This window comes from Pteronotus mesoamericanus, unplaced genomic scaffold (genome assembly GCF_021234165.1).
Source record: "Pteronotus mesoamericanus isolate MK-2021 breed Mesoamerican mustached bat unplaced genomic scaffold, CSHL_Meso_final contig_20, whole genome shotgun sequence".
NCBI lineage: Eukaryota > Metazoa > Chordata > Mammalia > Chiroptera > Mormoopidae > Pteronotus > Pteronotus mesoamericanus.
In genome coordinates, this window is record NW_026555085.1 from 84,404,210 (window position 1) to 84,424,446 (window position 20,237).

At 42.7% G+C, this 20,237-nt stretch overlaps 1 protein-coding gene across 3 annotated transcripts in view; it reads right to left on the reverse strand.

The window, feature by feature from the left end:
* The window catches only part of MAP7 (microtubule associated protein 7), a 159,643-nt gene that overhangs the window by 127,618 nt on the left and 11,788 nt on the right, over window positions 1-20,237 (reverse strand). For 2 of the 3 annotated variants that reach the window (XM_054570017.1, XM_054570016.1), the window contains exons 1-2: window positions 10,503-10,799; window positions 10,052-10,191 (exon numbers count right to left, since the gene is read on the reverse strand). The exons of the other annotated variant lie outside the window; for it this stretch is intronic. In XM_054570017.1, coding sequence (XP_054425992.1) covers window positions 10,052-10,184 — 133 coding nt within the window. In that variant the 5' untranslated portion in view covers window positions 10,185-10,191; window positions 10,503-10,799. Of the gene's footprint in view, window positions 1-10,051; window positions 10,192-10,502; window positions 10,800-20,237 lie in introns of those variants that run through there. 3 annotated transcript variants of the gene reach the window in all.

Consider the following 20,237-nt stretch of genomic DNA (forward strand, 5'->3'; position numbering starts at 1 on the left):
TCATTCTTTAACCTTATTCTCTCCAAGCAATAAGATCAGTAATGATGCTACCTTGCTCATGAAGCACCTAGAGTAGTAATGGTCCATAAGAAATGATTAAGACACTCTCAGATGTGGCTTGGAACATTCAATTTGCTTTTCTTATATATAATGCTTCACCAGAAAATCATGTCACTGTCCACATAACTATAACCATCCTTTGACACTTGAGATTTAGTCAGTCCAATGTTGGTGGCCAAGAGTCATTTAAAATCTTACCTTCCTCCTTCTTCAAAATCAAGTCAAATGAAAACAGAATTTCTTCTCTTTTCTGTTGTTGAGTTTTACTTAGAATATTACAGCTTATATGTCTTTCTACTTATTTTTCTCCCTCTGTTCAAGCAAGTAACTTGTAATCTAGAAGCTAAATTAATCCACTCTCAATATTCATAGCAAAGTCATAGAAAGTGTTAGCAGTAAAGAGTGAAGTGCAGTGAATGGAACACAGGGTGAGTACCAGCTGTGATGTGATTCGACTAGAACAGCTGGCCAGCAGCACCACTAAGGGCTCACCTGAGGGCCAGGGAACAAGAAAGTGGAACAGTCCCAAGCACACTCCCACAATAACACTCGGCAGCTCTAAAGAAGAAGGAAGAGGCCATGTGGGGATACTCAGAGCCTGCAAGGCAAGCCCAGGCATCATTCCAAGTGCATTGTTGAAAAGGGTCATCCGTGAGTCCCAGGCTTGAAAAAAGGACCAGTGAGCTGGAAGGGTACTAATAACTGTGAGAACATGGAGGGTTCATCAGCCTAGAGGTCAGGCGAAGGGTGCTGGGTTCGGAAGGTGTGAGGCCATGGTGCAGGTAGCAGGATCAGCTCGCATACCTGGAAACACCTAGCACATTGTCAACACGGGGTGGACACAAATATCAGCATTTGCTGCATCTGAAGTTTGTAGAAGCCTAAGGGGATTTCTGAGTTCATGAAACATTAGGTAGATGGTAACAGGTCTCCACATGGACCTGCACTGCTGGCTGGCTGGCTAAATGGAGCGGAACAGAAGACACGTAGCATCAGAGTAAATGTCAGCGTCACTGCAACTTGTGGCAGTGGAGTAAAGATAATTTGGAAGTCACTTGGATTATGAGAAAATGTTGTAAATTTGATTGACGATCAGAAGCCTTGACCCATGTGACCAGTTTGGAGTTCCATTCATAACGCATGCTAATGTTAACGTAATAGCATTCTGAAGTACTAGATGGGTGAGGGGGACCTATAGGACAGTGACCACCACCGAGCAAGAATTAGGGAAAGGATCCACAACTGCAGTGTCAGAAGGATCAGAGGAAACAAACTTACACACAGAAAATGCGATTCCGGAAGGAAGCCTAGGAGGAAAACCCAGAGTGCTGAGGTTTTGAATCCTCAGGCCTCGGTGGCTGCTCTGCATCTTTCCACACTGCTGACTGAAAGGTCTGCACCAGGAGCTGTCTGCCTACAAAGAACCTGTTTTTCTGGGCCTTGAAAAAAAGGCCGATGCAGGGATGGTATTATAAAAGGGAGGCACAAAAGGAAACTTCTGGGGTGGCTTAATGAGATACACTGGAATGGGTGGGGAACCAGAGGGACCCAGATTAGGAATACACAAGACAGCCAAGTTCACGGCAGCTCTGGTTCTTGCTCCCAGATGTTTCCTGGTCCACAGAGAAGCAGAGTGGGAGACGCCACTCATCAGAGAGCTTGGGGAGAGCTTGGGGAGAGCTTACATAAACAAGGATTTGTTTCTTGTATAAACTCCCACTGGCTTACAGCTTACGTTTTATAGTCATGATAGTGAATTTTAATTGTTCAAAATGCTTATAATACTCCGAATGCCATAATGAGTATATGCCACAGATGCAAAATGAACATTTCACAATGAGCTCTGAAAGTTCAAGGAAAGATGGTAGAAAGTGCTTCTGGAATGCTCTGGCCTGGAATTTCAGCCAAGTAAGTCATTGCAGAATCTGCAGACTGTCCCAGACATAACCTCCTAGCAGAAAACTAACTATCTCTGCAAGACTAGTGGGCAAAGGTCTTTAATATAAGTTGTTGTCCCATCACCAGGTAGGTCAATTGTTGCTCTGGTATCTCCAGGCCCTTCCCAGATTCAGACCAAAGTCCTGCACCCTGAAATGTTCTAAGGTCTGGACAGCTCTGCTCCCTCATTTTCTTGGGCTGGTAATGCCAGTGTGTCATCTCTTATCTGTCACGTAACAAGTAATTAGGGAGCCTCATACCATGTACTAGGCCCTATATTGGGGGCGAGGGACACAGTGTGAATAAAACAGTCACGCTGCCCTCTCAGGGCTTAGTCTAGCTGGGGAGACAGACATTACACAACTATTCAAACACACACGTAATCTACAATTTGTTTGAAGTGAGAAAGGACAAGTTCATCATCCTGTGAGAGCTTAGAACATGGGACCTAGCCTGATCTGAGATAGTTTTCAGGAAATGACCCTTAAATAGAGGGACAAGTAGAAGTTGACCAGGTACAGTGGAGCGGAGGGAGAAGAAGCTGAGGCACAATCCAGGTGGAAGGACCAGCCCTGGCTCGGGATGCACAGGTCCACTGGCACCTGTGCTTAGCAGCGTGCTGCATCCAATGTGGCGCTTCCACCAGATGCACACGGCTAGTGAGAGAAACCAGGCTACAGAAACAAAACAGAGAGAATGGCAGAAACAAACCATATGTAGAACAAGGGGGCTTAGTGCTAAAAATAGCATGAGAAAAGGAGGATGGCCTGCACAAAGCTGGCAGTCCCAAACATGACCACCTACATATAATCTGAGTTGCTCGTGAAGCCTGCCCACGAGCCTAGAACATTTCCATCAAGCAATTCACTCACACAAACACACACATATACACGAAGGAAAAAGCACAACACACACACAAAGTACAGAATTTAAGGGGAAAAACTTTCCTTTTGATTGGTTTCCAAGACAGCAGAGGATCATGGCTATTGTTCCCTAAATCTGACCAGAAGGTCACCATTAATCCCAAGGAATAAAAGGTATACTCCCTTAATCGTATTTAAAATAACAAGTGAGGTGATCTGACATAGTGTAATTTTTTTCCTTTACTTTACACAACTAAATTACAGGGCATTGCAATGAGTAATCTACCTGTCATCTAGTACACGTGACCCGCATGAGTAAACACAGGACCAGGATCCAGTCACATGTGCCTCTTGTGGGGAAGGGACTGAAAGATCTCAGACGAAAGGAAGCCTTCCTGGAAATTTTCAGTCACAAGCAAGTTAAGGTAAAAAGTAGGAGATTCGACCAGAGAAAGTATCTCTATAAAAAAGAGACTGATTAAGGGGCTGGAACAGACAAAGAAAACGTCTTGGCAAAAGTTATCAGAAAATGTGGGATATCTGATTATAAATTACCATTTTGTAATGATCATTTAATGAGCCCCGGTTATTTTCCAGAGAGTATGCTAAGTGCTTATATATTATCTCTACTCCTCACCACCACCTGTGCACATGATTTTATTAATCTCATTTTACAGATGAGAACCTGGGGGTTGGAAAGGTTAAATAACAGTAACTTACCTATTTCTATGGGCAGTGCTTTTTCTGTCACGTCAAACAGTCTTTCACCCTAACCTTTGTCTGAATTTCTAATAAACGTTGGCAATCTTGGACCATGGCCACTCACTACGAGTCAACCTCGTTAAACTCTTCCCTTCACGTGAACTGACGTCCCTGATAGTGGCAGGTCCTGAATTTCTCTCGGCCTATAGTAAAGGGGATCAGGGGTAAGTTTGTAAGGAGGAAACATCTCCTGAAGTTGCATTTTTAAAGTTTGTGCTATCTTGTTTAAAAGTTTTAAAAGGGGCTTGCAGAGATTCTAATATTTCATCCCTTCTCCAAGTCATCCCTTGACAAATGCACTTGATTCCTGACCTTGAAAGCAATACTATGAAGAGTACAGATGTGGCACTGGTCTCCATACCACACTGCGTACCGCATAGAAATCTCTAAGACATACGCCAGGGTCGAATGACCAAACTACAATGTAACTGCAATGCTTTATGGGTTCGTGCAATTATATAGTTTTTCGTAGATTGACCCACACGGTTTCCACCAATGAGATCACTTCATTCGATATGGACAAGACAGTCTGTTGACATCTAAAGTCCATAACAGATGGCACGTGAAAAACGAGAAAACTCGTGAGCGGTACGAAATGTGATACTATTGTTCCTGATGATGCTTTTAGGTTCCACTGGATATCCTGCTACTACTTTATTAGGCCTGCGTCTTTAAATTTAAGGATGAATCTAGACCCAAGAGCCATATACATGCAAGATCAAAACTGTGAAAATAATTTCCCTTGGTTTATATTTCTAAGCTCCATTATCATTTCACACTCCACTGGACCTGGTATGGTAAATTCTTTGGAATCCAGACAGAATCTTTTAGAATTCTCTCACTAACATAATCATTGCTGGGAAGATAGCCTAAAAATAGAACTTGCATTATGTAGTCAGCAAAAATATTCAATGGTGTTCTGCTAAGTATTTCAAACACGATGTCTTATGTCCGTCTGTGATACGCTTTGGGCTTTTGCATCTGGAGCTGAGGTATAATGGGGTATGTGTTGCCTTCTGAAGTTGGTAAATCTAAAACATAAACCGAACACATGGAAGGTTTGACATAAACTGGGCTCTATTTATTTATTTATGTATTTATGTATGTATGCATTTTATAATCCTCACCTGAGGATATATTTATTGATTTTAGAAAGAGAGAGGGAGAGAGGGGAAGGCATCTATGAGAGAGAAACATTGATCATTGCCTGCTGTCCACGCCTGTCCAGGGGTCAAACCTGCAATCTAGGCACATGCTCTGACCAGGAATTGAACCTGCAACCTTTTGCTGTACAGGACGTCACTCCAACCAACTGAACAACTGGGCCAGGCCTGGGTTCTTTTTAAATGCCTAGAAGATCTGAGAATTAAGATGAACTTTCTCAACAAAATTACCTTTGTTGCTATAAAGGTATTAGTTTCTGTTAAAGGCAATATCAAGGTGCCTGCAGAATCACCTGGAAAATCTTAGGTAACAATGAATTAAATTTAAAGTTGCTTCTGGAGACAAGCTGATGTTAGTGGAAATGGATACTCAATTTAACCTTCCAAAAACAATGTCTGAGCTTTATTAGCTGGGAGATTCTCACAAAATACTTGTGTCTGTGTCCTGCGGTTGGAATAGTCAGCTGTGTTAGCCCCATGAATTACAGCTCTTAAAACAGGCACATAATTTTTAAGTCTTTTAGTTGTACATAGTGAGCAAATCCCATTATATTGGGTTGGCCACAAAATCCATTGTTTTTTTTTTTTCATAGGATGGCTCTAGTAGTGCTTAGTTGTCTTTAATTTGATTCAAAACAATTTTGTTAGATTGTATTGTGACAGCTGTGGTATCAGCATGCGTTTAATAAAAACTTACCAATATTCGTGAATTTTTGTGCAGCCATTCTGATATTGAAGATGGAATAAAATACACAACATTTTCAGCACATTATGCTTTATTATTTCAAGAAAGGTAGAAATGCAACTGAAACACAAAAAAAGATTTGTGCAGCATATGGAGAAGGTAGTGTGACGGATTGAAAGTGTCAGAAGTGTCAAGTGAAGTTTCTTGGTACTGTTGACATTTTGGCCAAATAATTCTTTACTGTGGGGCTGTCTTATGCATTGGAAGATGTTTGGCAGCATCCCTGGCCTCTACCTACCAGAAACCAATAGCAGGATATAGCTGACATACTCAGATATCCAAATCAATAGAGTTATTTGGTGAAAGTGAAAAATGTGTACTTCATAGAAAAAAAATGTAACAGACTTTTTGGTGAACCCAATATATACTACCTCACTATACAAAAAGTTTGGTTATATATACGTTAAATCATGTTTGCCTTGTACACAGTGTTATGTATGGTAATTTCTACTTCTATAACACCAGATGCCTGGGAGACAGCTATACTCACTCAACAGATATTTACAGAGAATCCACTGAGTACAAGTCATACAGTAGATGTTATGATCTGTGTTCTTGACATCCCCTACCCTTATTATTTTTATATAAATGAGTAAAACATTATATATAGGATCTCTTTAGCAAATACAAGATTGCATCGTTCAATTTGTCTTTAAGATTTCCTCCTCAAAATAGGGATCTTGGACATTATTCTTCTTCTAAATGATACTTTTGCCTCATTAGCTGTAAAATTCTACTGCTAAAACCTTTTGCCTAGTCCTGAAATGACACAAATAAAGACACTGGGAACAGACTACAGTCCAACTCTTACAGAACAAAAGAGGAAATGAAACAAGGAAATGTGTGACAACGATGCTGGAGTGGCCTTCACATTTCTCGAAATAACACTCATCCTCCTTGAAAAGAAAAAGCCCCATGATTTACAAAGAGGACATTTCAGTTGCTGGATCATCACCTACCCAACAGGCATATAAATGGTAAATGGTAGATTATATTTCATTTGGAAACCTTAACTGGCAGAAATTCTACCTTTGCAGCAGACAAGCCAAAAGGAGAGAAGCCACTGCAGGCTCCATAAATACACATTTTAACCAAAAGGGAGGGGTGGGGGGAGGAGAACACAGATTCTCAGAACCAATGTGCCTGATTTCAAACAGAAATTTTATTCCTTTACAATCTAATTGGCAAGTAGCTAGCAAAAAAGGACAAAAGGCATTATCCTAGATAGTCATAAAGTAGTTAACTAATAACACCTTGTAAACAGGTATCTTCATTTTTCCTCCAAAGAAAATGATGCAGAGTGTGATGGGAAACAACAGAACAGAATCCCTGATACACTATCAGATGAATACAGTATGCAGAGAGTAATCGGAGTAATGTATCAGACACCTCCAAACATAGTACTGTCTCTTTCAAAGTAGTTACCTTGAAAGGACAAATTTGGTATACCATCAACATTTCTTAGAATCCCTGTGATTGAAAGACCTTCAGAGCCTGTGAAAACTGTACTTGAATGTTCAGTTTACGTACATTTAATCAATCACGTTCCATGCACTCTGCACAGTACTTAGGAAGAGGAGAAGTCCTGGACCTTATGAAGCTTACAGCCTAGAGAAGGGCACCGGGGTGTGCACAGGTAACTTCATTACACTGCCAGCCCTTCCCCCTTCACTTATATTCTCGCATTATTCGCACATTATTTCCTCCACTAGACAATTAAACGCTTCTGAGAGCAGAAACCACATCAACTATCTCTGCATCACTCTCACAATGCCCCAGCGGAGTAATCCGGACAGAGCGAGCGATGAACAAATGTTGGTTTAGGGAGAAAATGTCATTACTTAGTAATCACACTGCATTCAGCAAAATTCTCCATAAGACAGGTTTGTCTTGAAATGTATCCAAAGGTACCTAGGCACTACAGTGCCTAAACAGTTTCTCCTAAGCCATTTCTAAGTCAGCAGTACTTTGAGGCTTGGGTTCTGAGGCATAAGGGCAACAGCAGAAGCCCAACTCAGTCCCATTTCTATCCAAATGTCAAAGTCAATAACAGCAAAGAACATAAAAATATTTATGCTTCTATTGATTACATGGGAGAGAAATCTCTCCAAGAACTGATCCAGTCTACCAGGTAACCAAACTACTGTCTCACTCCACCAAGTAATTTTAAAGCCATTACTGGAAACTCAGGTGGTAATCAACGCTTTTATTCTTACTGAGTTCATTATGATGGTTACCCAATAGCACAGCACCTAAAAAGATGCTACATGTTATTAACTCATGTAACCCTGGACTGGCATTATGTTATTGAATTTAGACAGCAAGCACCTTTCTTTATTCCTGGTAATGACAGAACAAACACACTCAGCATAAAAACCAGGTTTGCGCATGGTGGGCTGATTAGGCCGCAGAGAGGGCAGAAAAGAAAGTAAAGTTTCTTAACAGTCACACATGAAAAGAGGACCTGAATGTCATCTTGCTAAGATGCTTTGGAAATAATAATTTAGAAAACAGAAGTATATTACAAGTTGTAAGAGATGGTACAGGCAACTAGTGACTGGTAAGAATAATATTCAGGGCAGGCAATAACATTTAAGTAGAAAAGAAAAAATGAAAATGTCTCTTAGGAAGGAGGGAAGGAAGGAAGGAAGGAAACAAGGGAGAAAGTGAGGGAGATGGGAGGGTGGGGAGGAGGGAGGGGGAGAAAGAAGGAAAACGTCTCTCAGTCCAGGTTACTGTTCTCCCTTGCAGGCAAGGGGCCACCTGCTCATGGAGCTCTTCCTAATAAGCACATTCATTTCAGGGCTCCATTGTATCTGGCACCAGGAAGCAATTAAGGATGGGCATAACACAGAAGATGCAAATTCAAAGGTCACAGCTCTATAGGCTAGAACTGTGTTGTCCAATAAGGGAGCCACTAGCCTATTTAAGTTTAAATGAGCTAAAATTAAGTAAAATTTTTAAGTCACTTTTTCAGTGGTAGTAGCCGTATTTCAAGTGCTGCTAATCACATGTGGCTTGGTTTTCGTATTGACCAGTGCCCACACAGAGCATTCCCATCATCGTTCTATTGAGGAACAGAGATAGCCTTGAACGTGAACACTCCTATTGCCAAGAGGACAAATGATTTGCTACTAACCACTTAAAGTATTGCATTTTCACTGAGAGCACTCTGCGGTTCAGCTGTCTAGTTCATGCGCAAATAAAAGACTCAGCTAAGTCACCTTCCACTCCTGGCATCATCAGAATCCTGAGGTCGCCTGGTTCTCAGGTAGGAGCGGTGTCTGATAGTAAAGCAAAAGCCAACTATGGTACCAAGGTTCTACTTATTAAAACTTCCCTGTACCCATTCGTTTTAAAAATGAAGCAAAAATATACTTTGGGATTTAAAATAGACAATTTCAATTATATTGAATAAAAGCAAACTAAGATTCTTCAAGAACCAGGAAAAAGAAAGCCAGTGGTCTTCAGACACAGGGTTCTGTTAAAACACTCCTTCTATCATTGCTTACATACTTGCTTGCTCCTCTGCCATGCCGCTGCTCTGTACCACACAGAGGGAAATCTGATATCTAAGTGACAGGACAATTTGAATGCAAGCTAAAATGTAATCAGCATACAGAAACAACAAAACATAACCTATGAACTTAAGAGAACAGCTTATATACATTTTGGGAAGGGCGTTTCAAGCATCAGATACTGGAAAACTTAAAATGCAAGCCTTCGAACCCTTCTTCAAGGATGCACGATGTTGCCCTCTCTAATAATTACTGCCTGGCTGGGGATGAGACGAAGCTAAAGATGATGCAGTACCCGGGGACTAGAGAAGCCAGGCAAGCTGCTGCCCCATCTCATCATTATGAAAAAGCAGCACAAGAGGCAGAGCTCTCCTTCCTGGACCCAGAACACTCCAACCTCTATATGATGTTCAGTAGCAGAGTTACTATCAGAAGTGATAAAAACTCGCGGTCCCCTCCCTGTTCCCTGACTTTGCCCTTTACATTCATACTCTGTTTTCCTCCTCTTCACACTCTTGGCATTTCAGAGCAGAAAAGGGAGTAATATCTTGACCTTCTGCCCATGGAAAGGCTGCGGTCTTCGGCCACTTTATCTAACTCACCCCTTTCAAGGAGAAACTCACCTCACTAAACAGAAATCACCTGATGTACCTAAGGAAGCTGGGGAGAGGTTCATTTAAACCTTCATGACTCATATCTCCTGCTCCTGAGGCGGACAGTCATCGGTAACTGTTTAAGTGAGCATGTGAAAATTAAAGGTCTCTAGGCCAAGAAAGTAGCTTAGGTCAAAAATGCAGCTGATCTGAAACCTACCAAATCTGCAAAATCTCTTCCGCATTCATGCACACACAGCCCCAGAGCGTGTAAATACCACCATCAAAGGGTGCCAGGAGGTCACAAGCACTCCACGCAGCAGGCACCGCGAGCACAGTTTGTAAAATGTGCTATAAGCAGTGTGGGAAAATGGGCTGGCTCCGACCAAAGGGTAGAGCTAATGCATACCTTTCGGTCTTCTGGTATTTCCATTCTTTTGCTGTTCATCTTCCTCATTAATGGTGAATAAACCAAGGGGAATTGGCCTTGCATTGGTCTTCTTCAGCCTTTCTGGTCGGAGAGCTGTAGCTGATCCAGGCATACCGCTGCTACTTGTTTTTAATTATTATGATATTAAATATATATGCTTATGTAATTGCAGCTCCCAGGAAGCTGCTAGTTTCTAAGCTGCCGGTTCATTTGAGCACTTGTAATAGATCCCCTATGGGTAAACAGTGTGCAGACAGCTGACAGATACTACCAGCCACTTGGCAACTGAGGCCCTGCCGTTCCCCCTCACCTAGCAGCAACCCCCTCCCCAAATAGCCCCCTCCCACTTACTCCCCACAGGCACATGTGCAGGCTCTAGAGCGTGCGAGCGCTCTCTCTCTCTCTCTCTCACACACACACACACACTCACTCTGCTTCCAGAAAAGCCCTATTAAAGGCACGCAGGTTCAGATGGCTCCGTCCACTGCTTAACCTGTTCAGTCAGATCCCAGCTTCTTCTTCCTGCTGCAGCACCTTTCCCTAATCCTCTTCCCGCTACCGCACAGTAAAATATGCAGCACACAGCACGGAGGGGAAAATATGATCCGCTGCCATTAACAGTTGCCCTGACAACCCTGACATTTCCTAATCAAGGAGCGGCTGGGAGCGGCTCCATGTCCCGGCCGGCCGAGGAGAAGCTGAGAAGCAGCGGCCGCCTGGATGCGGCTCCGGGGAACTCACCAGCAGAGGGGTAACCGCGTGAGGCGAGGCAGCCCGTCTGCTGGGCAGCTCCCTCTTCCCCTTGGCAGGGGGAGCAGCAGGGTGGGAGGAGAAATGGAGTTTTGTTTGCACAAGCAGCAGCAGCAGCAGCAGACTCCCCAGTAGGGAGAAAGGGGCTCAAGGCAAGAAGGCTTTTTCTTCCTCTGGAGGCCAGATTTTCTATACTAACAATGTTCGCAAGTCCCTGAATGAAGGAAGGCATGCTGGTACCCTCACAGCTCACTTCACACTCAGTGACGCATCCCAACTTTCCGGACATTCTTACAACCCCAGAGTCTAGACACACAGGTTTCGTCACCCCTGTCGCAAGGGTGAATATGGCCAAACCTCTGAGGCCCCCCTCAACCCCCAGTGAAGACAGAAGTGGGGAGAACTGTGCCTGCTCTCAGAGATCGCAAGTTCTAATACCTCTTCTACAAGGCAAGTAGGCACAGATGAGACACTACAATTCTCCAAAGGGAGAAAAAACGGCCAGGGCCGCATCCAGCAGACACCCGGCCCCGCCGCTTTGGGGGAGCCTCTACCAGCAGTGCTGAGCCATTCTCAGCACTTGACCCAATTCGAGTTCCTTTTTGGACGGTTTTCTCCAAAGCACACAATCATGTGATGATTGTTTTCTTCTGAAATAAAAGCTTTCTCATTTTAAAACTCTCCATTCTAGGCTGCCTAAAACCTATGCTGTGTGTGAAAAAAGTTAAACTGACAATAAATGACATTAGAAGATTCTAACTGACAAATTCAGAAAATAATTTTTGTTGCCTTTTTTTTTTTTTTTTTTGCCTTTTAATCAAATTCGAGTCTGCTTAGAAAGTCCAAAGCAATCCTTTCACCCCAAAGCACTCTCTACTTCAGGACTCTTAGGACACGTTATATATCCTCTCTAAATCCTTTGCTTGAAAGAGTAACTGCGAACAATTCTCTGTCCTCTTGGAGCCTCGGTTTTCTCTGTAATATCGGGGTGATGACACCATTTACCTTTTCGGATTAGGAGGGAGGATGAAATGAGTGTAGTGCTAGCCGTAAGAAATACTTAATAAATATCAGCTGCTTTCATGATAGTTTTTAACACAGTTGTTGCAGCGAGTCCATTCTCTCTGTGTAATTATTTTCAAGGTGTTCCCAGCTCAGCTATCAACTTCTAGGAGGGACTCTGTTTTTTATCTGGCGCTCATTTTGCCAAGCCCAGTGCTGCCAACATACTAAATGGTCAGCAAATACACACTTATGAGGAAAAAAAGAATCCTTCCCCTCCAAAGGCTGAGCATTTAATTAAATGGATACGTGTTTAGATCTGGGGCTGGGAGAAATACAGGAGATTTCAGACACGGAGTTCATTTAAAGTCACGTAAATCCGTGAGATAGAAATCTGCAGTAAAACAGAATGGCGTTTTAGAGCTGAATAGGTGTGAGAAAGCCTCTGAATCAGTATCACTTTACATGTGAGGAAACAGAGGCCCAAGAAGCAAAATTTCTTGCCCAGGTCAATGTTAGTTGGCAGCAGGTCTACAGTGAAAATTTAGATCTCCTTCTTCCTAGTCCAGGGCTTCTCCTGAGGACAAATATTTGGCCTGCACAGTTTAGAATCCTAGATGCCACTCTCTAACTTCTGCAGAAATGGCAAGATGTGGAGAGGGAAGGAAAGGGAGGATCCATGCCTCGAATGTTCCAGGTCTTGTTGTATAAGATACAAGCAGCGGCTACCAATTGGTTAATGTACTTCTGTAATTCTGTTTGGTTAACTCACCCTTTTTCTGAGTTAAACATGGTTTTTTAATTTACTATTTTTCTTTAATCAGATGAGCAATAAACATAGGCCAATATTATACATATACATATTTGTGAAATGAAAATATTTTCAAATCCACTTTAGTTTCTTTCCTTTATTTACTTCCAGAGAACCAGGTGAGGATTTACACTAGCAGAACACACACACGTGCGTGCATGCACGTGCGTATGCAGGGTCAAAATGACATTTTGGCAGATGGACCTGGTTTTAATCTTGACTCAGGAGTCACTACCATCTCCCAACCCATGAGGTAGTGTGGGGTCAAGTTAATAATGGCCCATCACCTGGGAACGTGTTCAGCTTTATTTCAGACGCTGTGCTAGGTACATGAGATATGTTATCCTTGTCAGCCACAGTCAGGACACTGAGGATCGAAGCGGTTAAAGTCACTGAGTCAAGATTAACCCCAGGCCCACCTTCTCTAAAGCCCAGATGCCCTCGCCCGCAGCCCTCTGAACGCTGACTCCAGCACGGACTAGCTGAGCCCCAGCCACAGCTGTGACCAGTCACTGGGAAGCAAACAGTCCAAGATCAAATAACTATAATAAAGGAAGGATTTTTCCCCATACCCACTTTTCACTTTATTTATGACATATACATATACATACATTAGAGATTAGTTTCATACATGCTCAAACCCAGTCTTTCATGGTTACAGCGTTAACGCTTATTTAATTCCAGGAATGACCCCTGTAGGGGCCTGGGGCTACAGTCCCCTCCCTCCCATGCTCTGACCCAAAACGAAAGCAGACATGGAAAGGGGGGTGGTGCGGTCTTAAATCTGAACACCCCCAGAAGTAACATGATTACTACTCTGAACCTTCTGCTATTCCCCAACACTAACAAGCGCTTTCAGCTCCGTGTGGTACACCTGACCCTGCCTGTCCCCTGCAGGTACAGAATCTTAATTCAGTCCCCATGGGAGCTGATGTGTGTAGACTTCCAAGAGTCAATTAGGTTTTGCAATTGTTTTGTTTACATTGTTAAAATAATAAATAATGTATTAATAGAGACTTTGTACAAACTTGCAAGAAATGAGACACCAGCTAGTGCAGAAGGACAGATCTTACGACTTAGATTGGCTTTATACAGAAGAGAGAATGTTTGCAGCATGATCATAAAAGGTAGTCACAGTCATAGGTGAAAATGGCACCACTTTTCACCACTATAGATGAAACAGGCCGACAGGCCCTTGAACAGCCTCCCCCTGCCGCCCCGGCCCCGGTCCCGGTCCCTTACGCACAGTGACTTTACGTCTGTCCATCTACCCTGGCTGCCGGCACCGCCGGCCTAGCTCCAACCCCCTGAGGTGGGAGAACATGGAACAGGGTCAAACTTGCTGATCTGCAGGGGAAGTCAGCTTATCACCGAGGCCTCGCTGTCACAATGTCACGAAAATGACAAAACACATGTAGGCACGGGCACACACACATGCACCTTTGGGCTTCTGTCCACATTTATGCTTCCTGAGCTCTTCTGTTGTGACAATAAAATTGGAAAATCGCATACATAGCCCGTGAGTGAATCCAAGAATATCCTCTTACACAGAGAAATCTGCTTAACCAGTGAGATGCATACCGAGATTTTCCCTTCTAAAAGCTTAGTGAGCTTTACGAAAACATTACTGAAATGGGAAAGAGCCCCATTTGTACTAACTGAGGACTGTAGTTGAAAATAGAAATTATTACTGCTGCACTGCATGGCCAGGCACTGTAAATTATAGTCCTAGTTACACATAAGTTCATTACTTGTCAGTGGGGCCCAGAAATGCCAAACTGCTCTTCCACATCTCTACATGAGAGATGATTAAGTCTTCAAAATGACTGGACTTCAGCAATCTTTTAAATATTTAATGCATCTCTCTGAGGTAAGCTGCCATTTACTTCTAGCAGGAGATTCTGAAATCCACATTTTAATGTACCTTAATAAAAAAAAAAAACCAAAACGCTAATATGGTTTGAAAAATGACAAAGCCAGTGCAGGCTGATGTGGAATCAAACAACTGCTGGAGAACAAAAAGGGCCCCAGCTGGCTGGCTGCCGCCCCCATTCTTGAAGTTGAAGGGTGTCCCAGAATGGTGCCACTTCCTGATGGCTTCTGTGTCAATGAAAGCACCACGTTCTGCCATCTTAAAGTATTACGCAGAACCTCCAATCGGTTGTTGGACAAAGAAGTACTGCACAAAGAAAGGCTGACCCTTCGAAAGGAAAATAAAAAGGCAGGTTGGCTTTGATCTTCATTTTACCACCTTTTGTTAACTGGCATATAAGAAAAACGGTAAATACTACGGCAGTAGTGACATGCCATCAACGAAGAAGTCCCAGGTCCCTGCTGTGCCTTTTCTAACATTTCTATAAATCTCTGCTGCGTGGTGCACACTTCTCAGTGCCAGTGGGGTCCATTTCCCCGCGTGGCTCCACCATGAACAAATTTTAAACCCTGAGGATGAGTTCATATGAATGTCAGGTGTGGATACAAAGGTTTCCTTTAAACCCCTTCCTAAACAATAGGTATCACTAGCTAAGTTGCAAATATTTAAAAATGCCACATTAAACTTTAACCCAGGGACGTACGTTCAAGTGCCTCTAGGCCCTCTTCTTCATTATTCTCATTGATAATAATCGACCGTTATATACAACATGAATGTCTGAACTTGACAAAGTTGGTATGTGCACCCCGTGTCCTCTCCTGTGATCGTAACACCCTTATTAGGCTATAAATCCAATTGTACCTATTCAAAATGAGGCAAAGAAATCAGTCGCTGAGTTCAACAGAATTATCAGACAGATATCCTGGACTGCATGTCTAAAAGTTGCCTAATTGGTCATTGGTCTGTGAGCAGTCATGTGTTTAATTTTATTTTTGAGCCACACCATTAGAAAGACTAAAAAAAACCCTAAGAAATGGTGGCTCCTTGTCTTGCTTCAGGTGTCATAAAGTCATGTCACGGATGCAAAATGAGGTGCTTTGGGGGTCACGTTGGAGGGGAGGCAGCAGCCAAATCATATACTGTGCCCCCGCTACACAAAGCAAGGGGAGCCCTTCAGCGGTGTGGATGACTAAACGTGTGATCCAAGCAGGCCAGCCCGGCAGCCGGCAGAGGATGGGTTGGAAGGCGGAAGGAGGGGGGCTTGAGAAAGAAAGGCCAGTCACATAACTGCTTTGTCCAAGCGGCCAAGGGGACGATAGACAGCAAAGACAAGAGTGCAAGAATCACTGACGTTGTTTTCTTAACAGGCACCCCTGGTGGTGGGGAAGGCTTATTTCAGGGGTTGACCATGGATTCCGAATTCCTGCAGCGGCCCAGGTAAAAGCCGGAGAGATGGACGATGGAAAGGAAAAGTGGTTAATGTCCTTATTAGAGATTTAGATGAGAGCAAGGGCCTTATATCTGTAGATTGAACAAAACTGCGAGATGCCTAGCATCAGGTCCAAAATGATCTCAACAGATCAAAATAATGGGCTATAGCTCAAAAGATTAATTTAGTAGTAATACATACAGACACCTCTTCTTACATTAAAAAAATGCAACTGCACAGGTACACATGAAGATGTACCCAACCTTCAGAAGATACAAGAAAGGGGAGACCTTGGACAGCAAGCTCACTAAACTCTGTCAGTGCGATGAGGCAGCAAAAACCCTAACAGTATCATGGGTGGTATCAGCAAGGCTCCAGCAAACTGAATAAGGGCAACGAGCCTTCCGCAGTTTCTGGTCCTCAGGTCGTGCTGCCTGAGCTAGATACTTCAGATGAGATGATAAATGAGAACACATTCACAACAGAGCAGAGGGACGTCTTAGGACTTCCCAAGATTCTATCTAAGCCATAACACAGGAGGATCATTTGAAAGAAGGGACATTTTCCTCTGGAGAAAATAAGACAAGGCTCTGAAGGAATATGGTAACTGAATTAGTGGCTAACGTATGGAAGGATTTCTACTTTTCGTGTAGTTCTGGAAGACAGACCTAGGACAGGTGCCTTGAAGTTACCAGAATGTAACAAGCAGTGCTCTCCATCACTGAAGACGGCTGTGCACATACACCGATCTCGGGTGATGTGTCAGACTGATGCGTTGTATGCGGGTTGGATTTTTGGATCTCTAGTCCCTTCTGGTCCTGTGATTCCATGATCTGATGAAAATGAAAACTTGAGCTATATATCCAGGAAAAACTGGTCAGGCAGAGATAAAAAGCCCAAGAGAGACGCAGACAGCGCTTCCCCCTTGCTGTCACTGTGCCTCTGCCCGCACTTGAACCTCGGATGGCTTCGCTGGAAGGCAGCTCTGTTGTATTGTTTTACTCATTCAGCTGATGCCCCCCAGAGGTTTTAGCCACAAAGCTAAAGAACAAACAACGGCAGCCTCGCTGGGTGTCCTGTCAGAAGAGGGCCACACTCTGATTGCGGCCCCTGCGGCTCACAGACTTCCCTCTCCCTCTCACCTGCCGGCACCAGCACGGAAGGCAGCTATGGGCGAAACTCTAGGGAAGGCGAGATAAAGATGCATAAGTACACAGGTTTTCCCTGAACGACATAACTTTTTATGGATGGATCATTATGTCTCTGTTACTTGAGAGATGACATCTAAAGGTTTGTGAGTGAAAAGCAATGCTAAAGAATAGGAAACCAATTCAGTTTATTACTTTAAGGGCATGTTAAGGAGAGTGATAGCGTGAAGTCCTCAGGCCAGTAAAGAATTGGACAGGTGAAGAACAATGTGCTTTAGAATGTCCTGACACTTTCCCCCAATCCTATCCTCTGATACTTTGCTATTCTTCCCAATTTTTGTCTTAAAACTCCCTGAAATTAAACGGACATCAATAAAAAATTTCTTTCCATTTAGGAAGGTTTCATATCCTCTATTTCTACCTTAAAATTAGATTATATTAACATTTTATCTCTTAAAGTGTAATTAAAATGTTTTTGCATAATTCTGGGGGTAAATCCTTGCTTTTCTTTCTGAGGGTCAATGTCTCAGTCAAGGTTCTCCAACAGTTTTTGGGTTTGTTTTTTTTTTTTGGTTCTGTTTCTCTGGAGAAAAATATAATATGTACATATATCCACACAAAGAGGTTAATATTAAGGAAAAATGGCTGTTGCAACTGTGGAGGTGGGTGAGTTCAAAATTTGAGGGAAGGCCAGCAGGCTGAACACGCCTTTCACGGGAAACCTCAGTTTTTGCTCCGAAGGCCAACGGTGATCTCCTTTATTTAAAGTCAACCGCCTGGAAATGTTAACCTTATCTGCAAAATACCTTCGAAGCGGCATCTAGACTATAGTTTGACTAAAAACCTCTGGTGACCTAGCCAAGTTGACAAAAATTTAACCGTCACGGTCAGTGATCCCAGAGAGATTAAGGCACCCCATTCCCACACTGAAATCAACATGCTGCAAATAAAAGCACGCCCTTCAAAAACCTTAGGTCTACGTGTCAGTGATCATATTCTTCCCTGAATATGGGAATCACAGACCAATGTTGCAATGCTCTATTAAAATAAATTCATAAATTGAGTTCAGGGCATCGCAGAACAGACCTATTAAATCCCCCTTTGTTTTCACTAATGATCTCTTATTGAGAGTCCAATACAGGTCCGCTTCAAAGCATTATCAAATAAATCCTTTTTATCATTATAAAAACCAAGCAGTCTGTTTGTCTCAACATTAAAATGGTTGAGAAAGTACAGATATTAGGATATACAAAAAATTAAAACCCTTCCTTGTTGTCATGGAATAATCCCACTCACTTAGAAGAAACTAAGATATATAGATATGTGGATGGGGATGGGGGTGGAATAAGACACGTTTTTCATGAGAAAATCAAGTGTGTATTAATATTTGAGGCACAAAACTTTATACATGTATTGCTTTACTTGTTAAACTAAAGCCAATGCTGACAAAAAAAAAAATAACTGTATACAATTCTCTGACATAGTTGTGAAATCAAACTAGAGGAAGGAAGTGCCTAACAGAAATGCCAAATTATATAATCATAGTGAGTAAGTTTTAGGTTTGGTGATTTCATTCTGTTAAGGCCCACACTGAAAAGGATTAGCATATCCACTATAATTGTCAGCAACCAACCAGAACACCCAAAGCCACAAAATTATACAGATAAGAGATAAATATACTTTGGATTAAATAATAAGCCCAGAAGCTTTTGAAATTGGCAACAGCTAAGAAAAAGAGATTTCTAATGCATCAATGACTGCTTTAAAAAAAAAAAGATATGAAGCATTAATTTCCAAGAACTAGATATCCAGTATGTTTTTAATAAAGACATCTTGTTTCGCCTGACCTCAGGCCACTCAGATTTAGGGAGCTCTATAAAGAAAGAAACAACATCTCAGGAGGATGAAGAGGTTGGTAAGCACAGTTAGGGCACCCCAAACATCATCTCTAAAACCTTTCATGTTTCACATCCAAGTTTTAAGCCCCTGCCTTAAAACTCATGTGAATTTTTGACAAGCAACCAAGGAAGAATTATAATCACAAAGGAGCCTTCTTGCAAACTTTCTAAAACACCACAGAACTGAACCATTTTACATTTCCATTGTTTAAAGGTACTAACATCTTTGATGTATTATTTTCATTTTTAAAAATGGCTGTTCCAGACATGCAATATTGTGTCTGGAATACAACTGTAATAATAATAATAAAAATCATAATAAAAACCTCTCCCTCCCTCCCTCTCAATTTTTTTTTTTTCCCTGGAGATAGTGTTAGCATAGATGGTTAGCTGATTATTAATAAGAAAGGGCACAAAGGGGGTTAGAGATTGAATTTAATAAACTGGGGTGCATAGCCCTGCTTGCCTAGGCAGGACACTATGCCATTTACAGACTCATCACACCCTCTGGGGGACTGACACTGAGGAAGCCTAATCGTAGGAGCATAGGAAATCTCCCCAGGAGCACTGCCTGCCCTCTGGTACTGGACTATTGCGGGGTTCAGGGGGAGGTGCTTAACCATTGAGGCCTGTCAGTCTAACTAGGGGTGGACCCATCATAAACCCGCAAAAGCTTGGGAAGTTGATTGGTTGTTTTGAAAAAGCACCTGGTCCATCCAAATCCAAGCTAATAGAATCCCAGGGAAACAAAGAAGCTTTTCCTTCTCTCTCCTGCCCCACTCCCACCCCGCTCAGTGACCCATGTTCACCCCGTGTGCTCATGCATTCTCTCTCTGTAGCCATGTGGCTTTGGCAGCCGTGTGGCTGGCAGCCTCCAGAGCAGGCAGGAACAAGCTAAGCTACCTAGATAGGGACTAAGACCACTCAGCAGCCACCTGTGGACTCCAAAGGACTAAGCTTTAATATGAAGCAGAAACTTTGGACAAGGGCCTTTGTTCTGGCCTTTCTGATGATGTGGTTGGACTTTTTCCGTGGCAGATGGACGGAGATGGGACACAGGGGCAGCCTTCCACCCAAATAAATATTACCACAAGACCATACCTCCCATATGGGTCTGTGAAATGCTTTTTTCGCAATCCCATGAAAAAAGCCTGATTTCCACCAGCAACAATAGTACTACCTGGTTCCTGTATGCACATGGGCACAGAGGAAGAGACTTGTCCCGAAACCCCTAAAACCAGTAGCACCTATGTC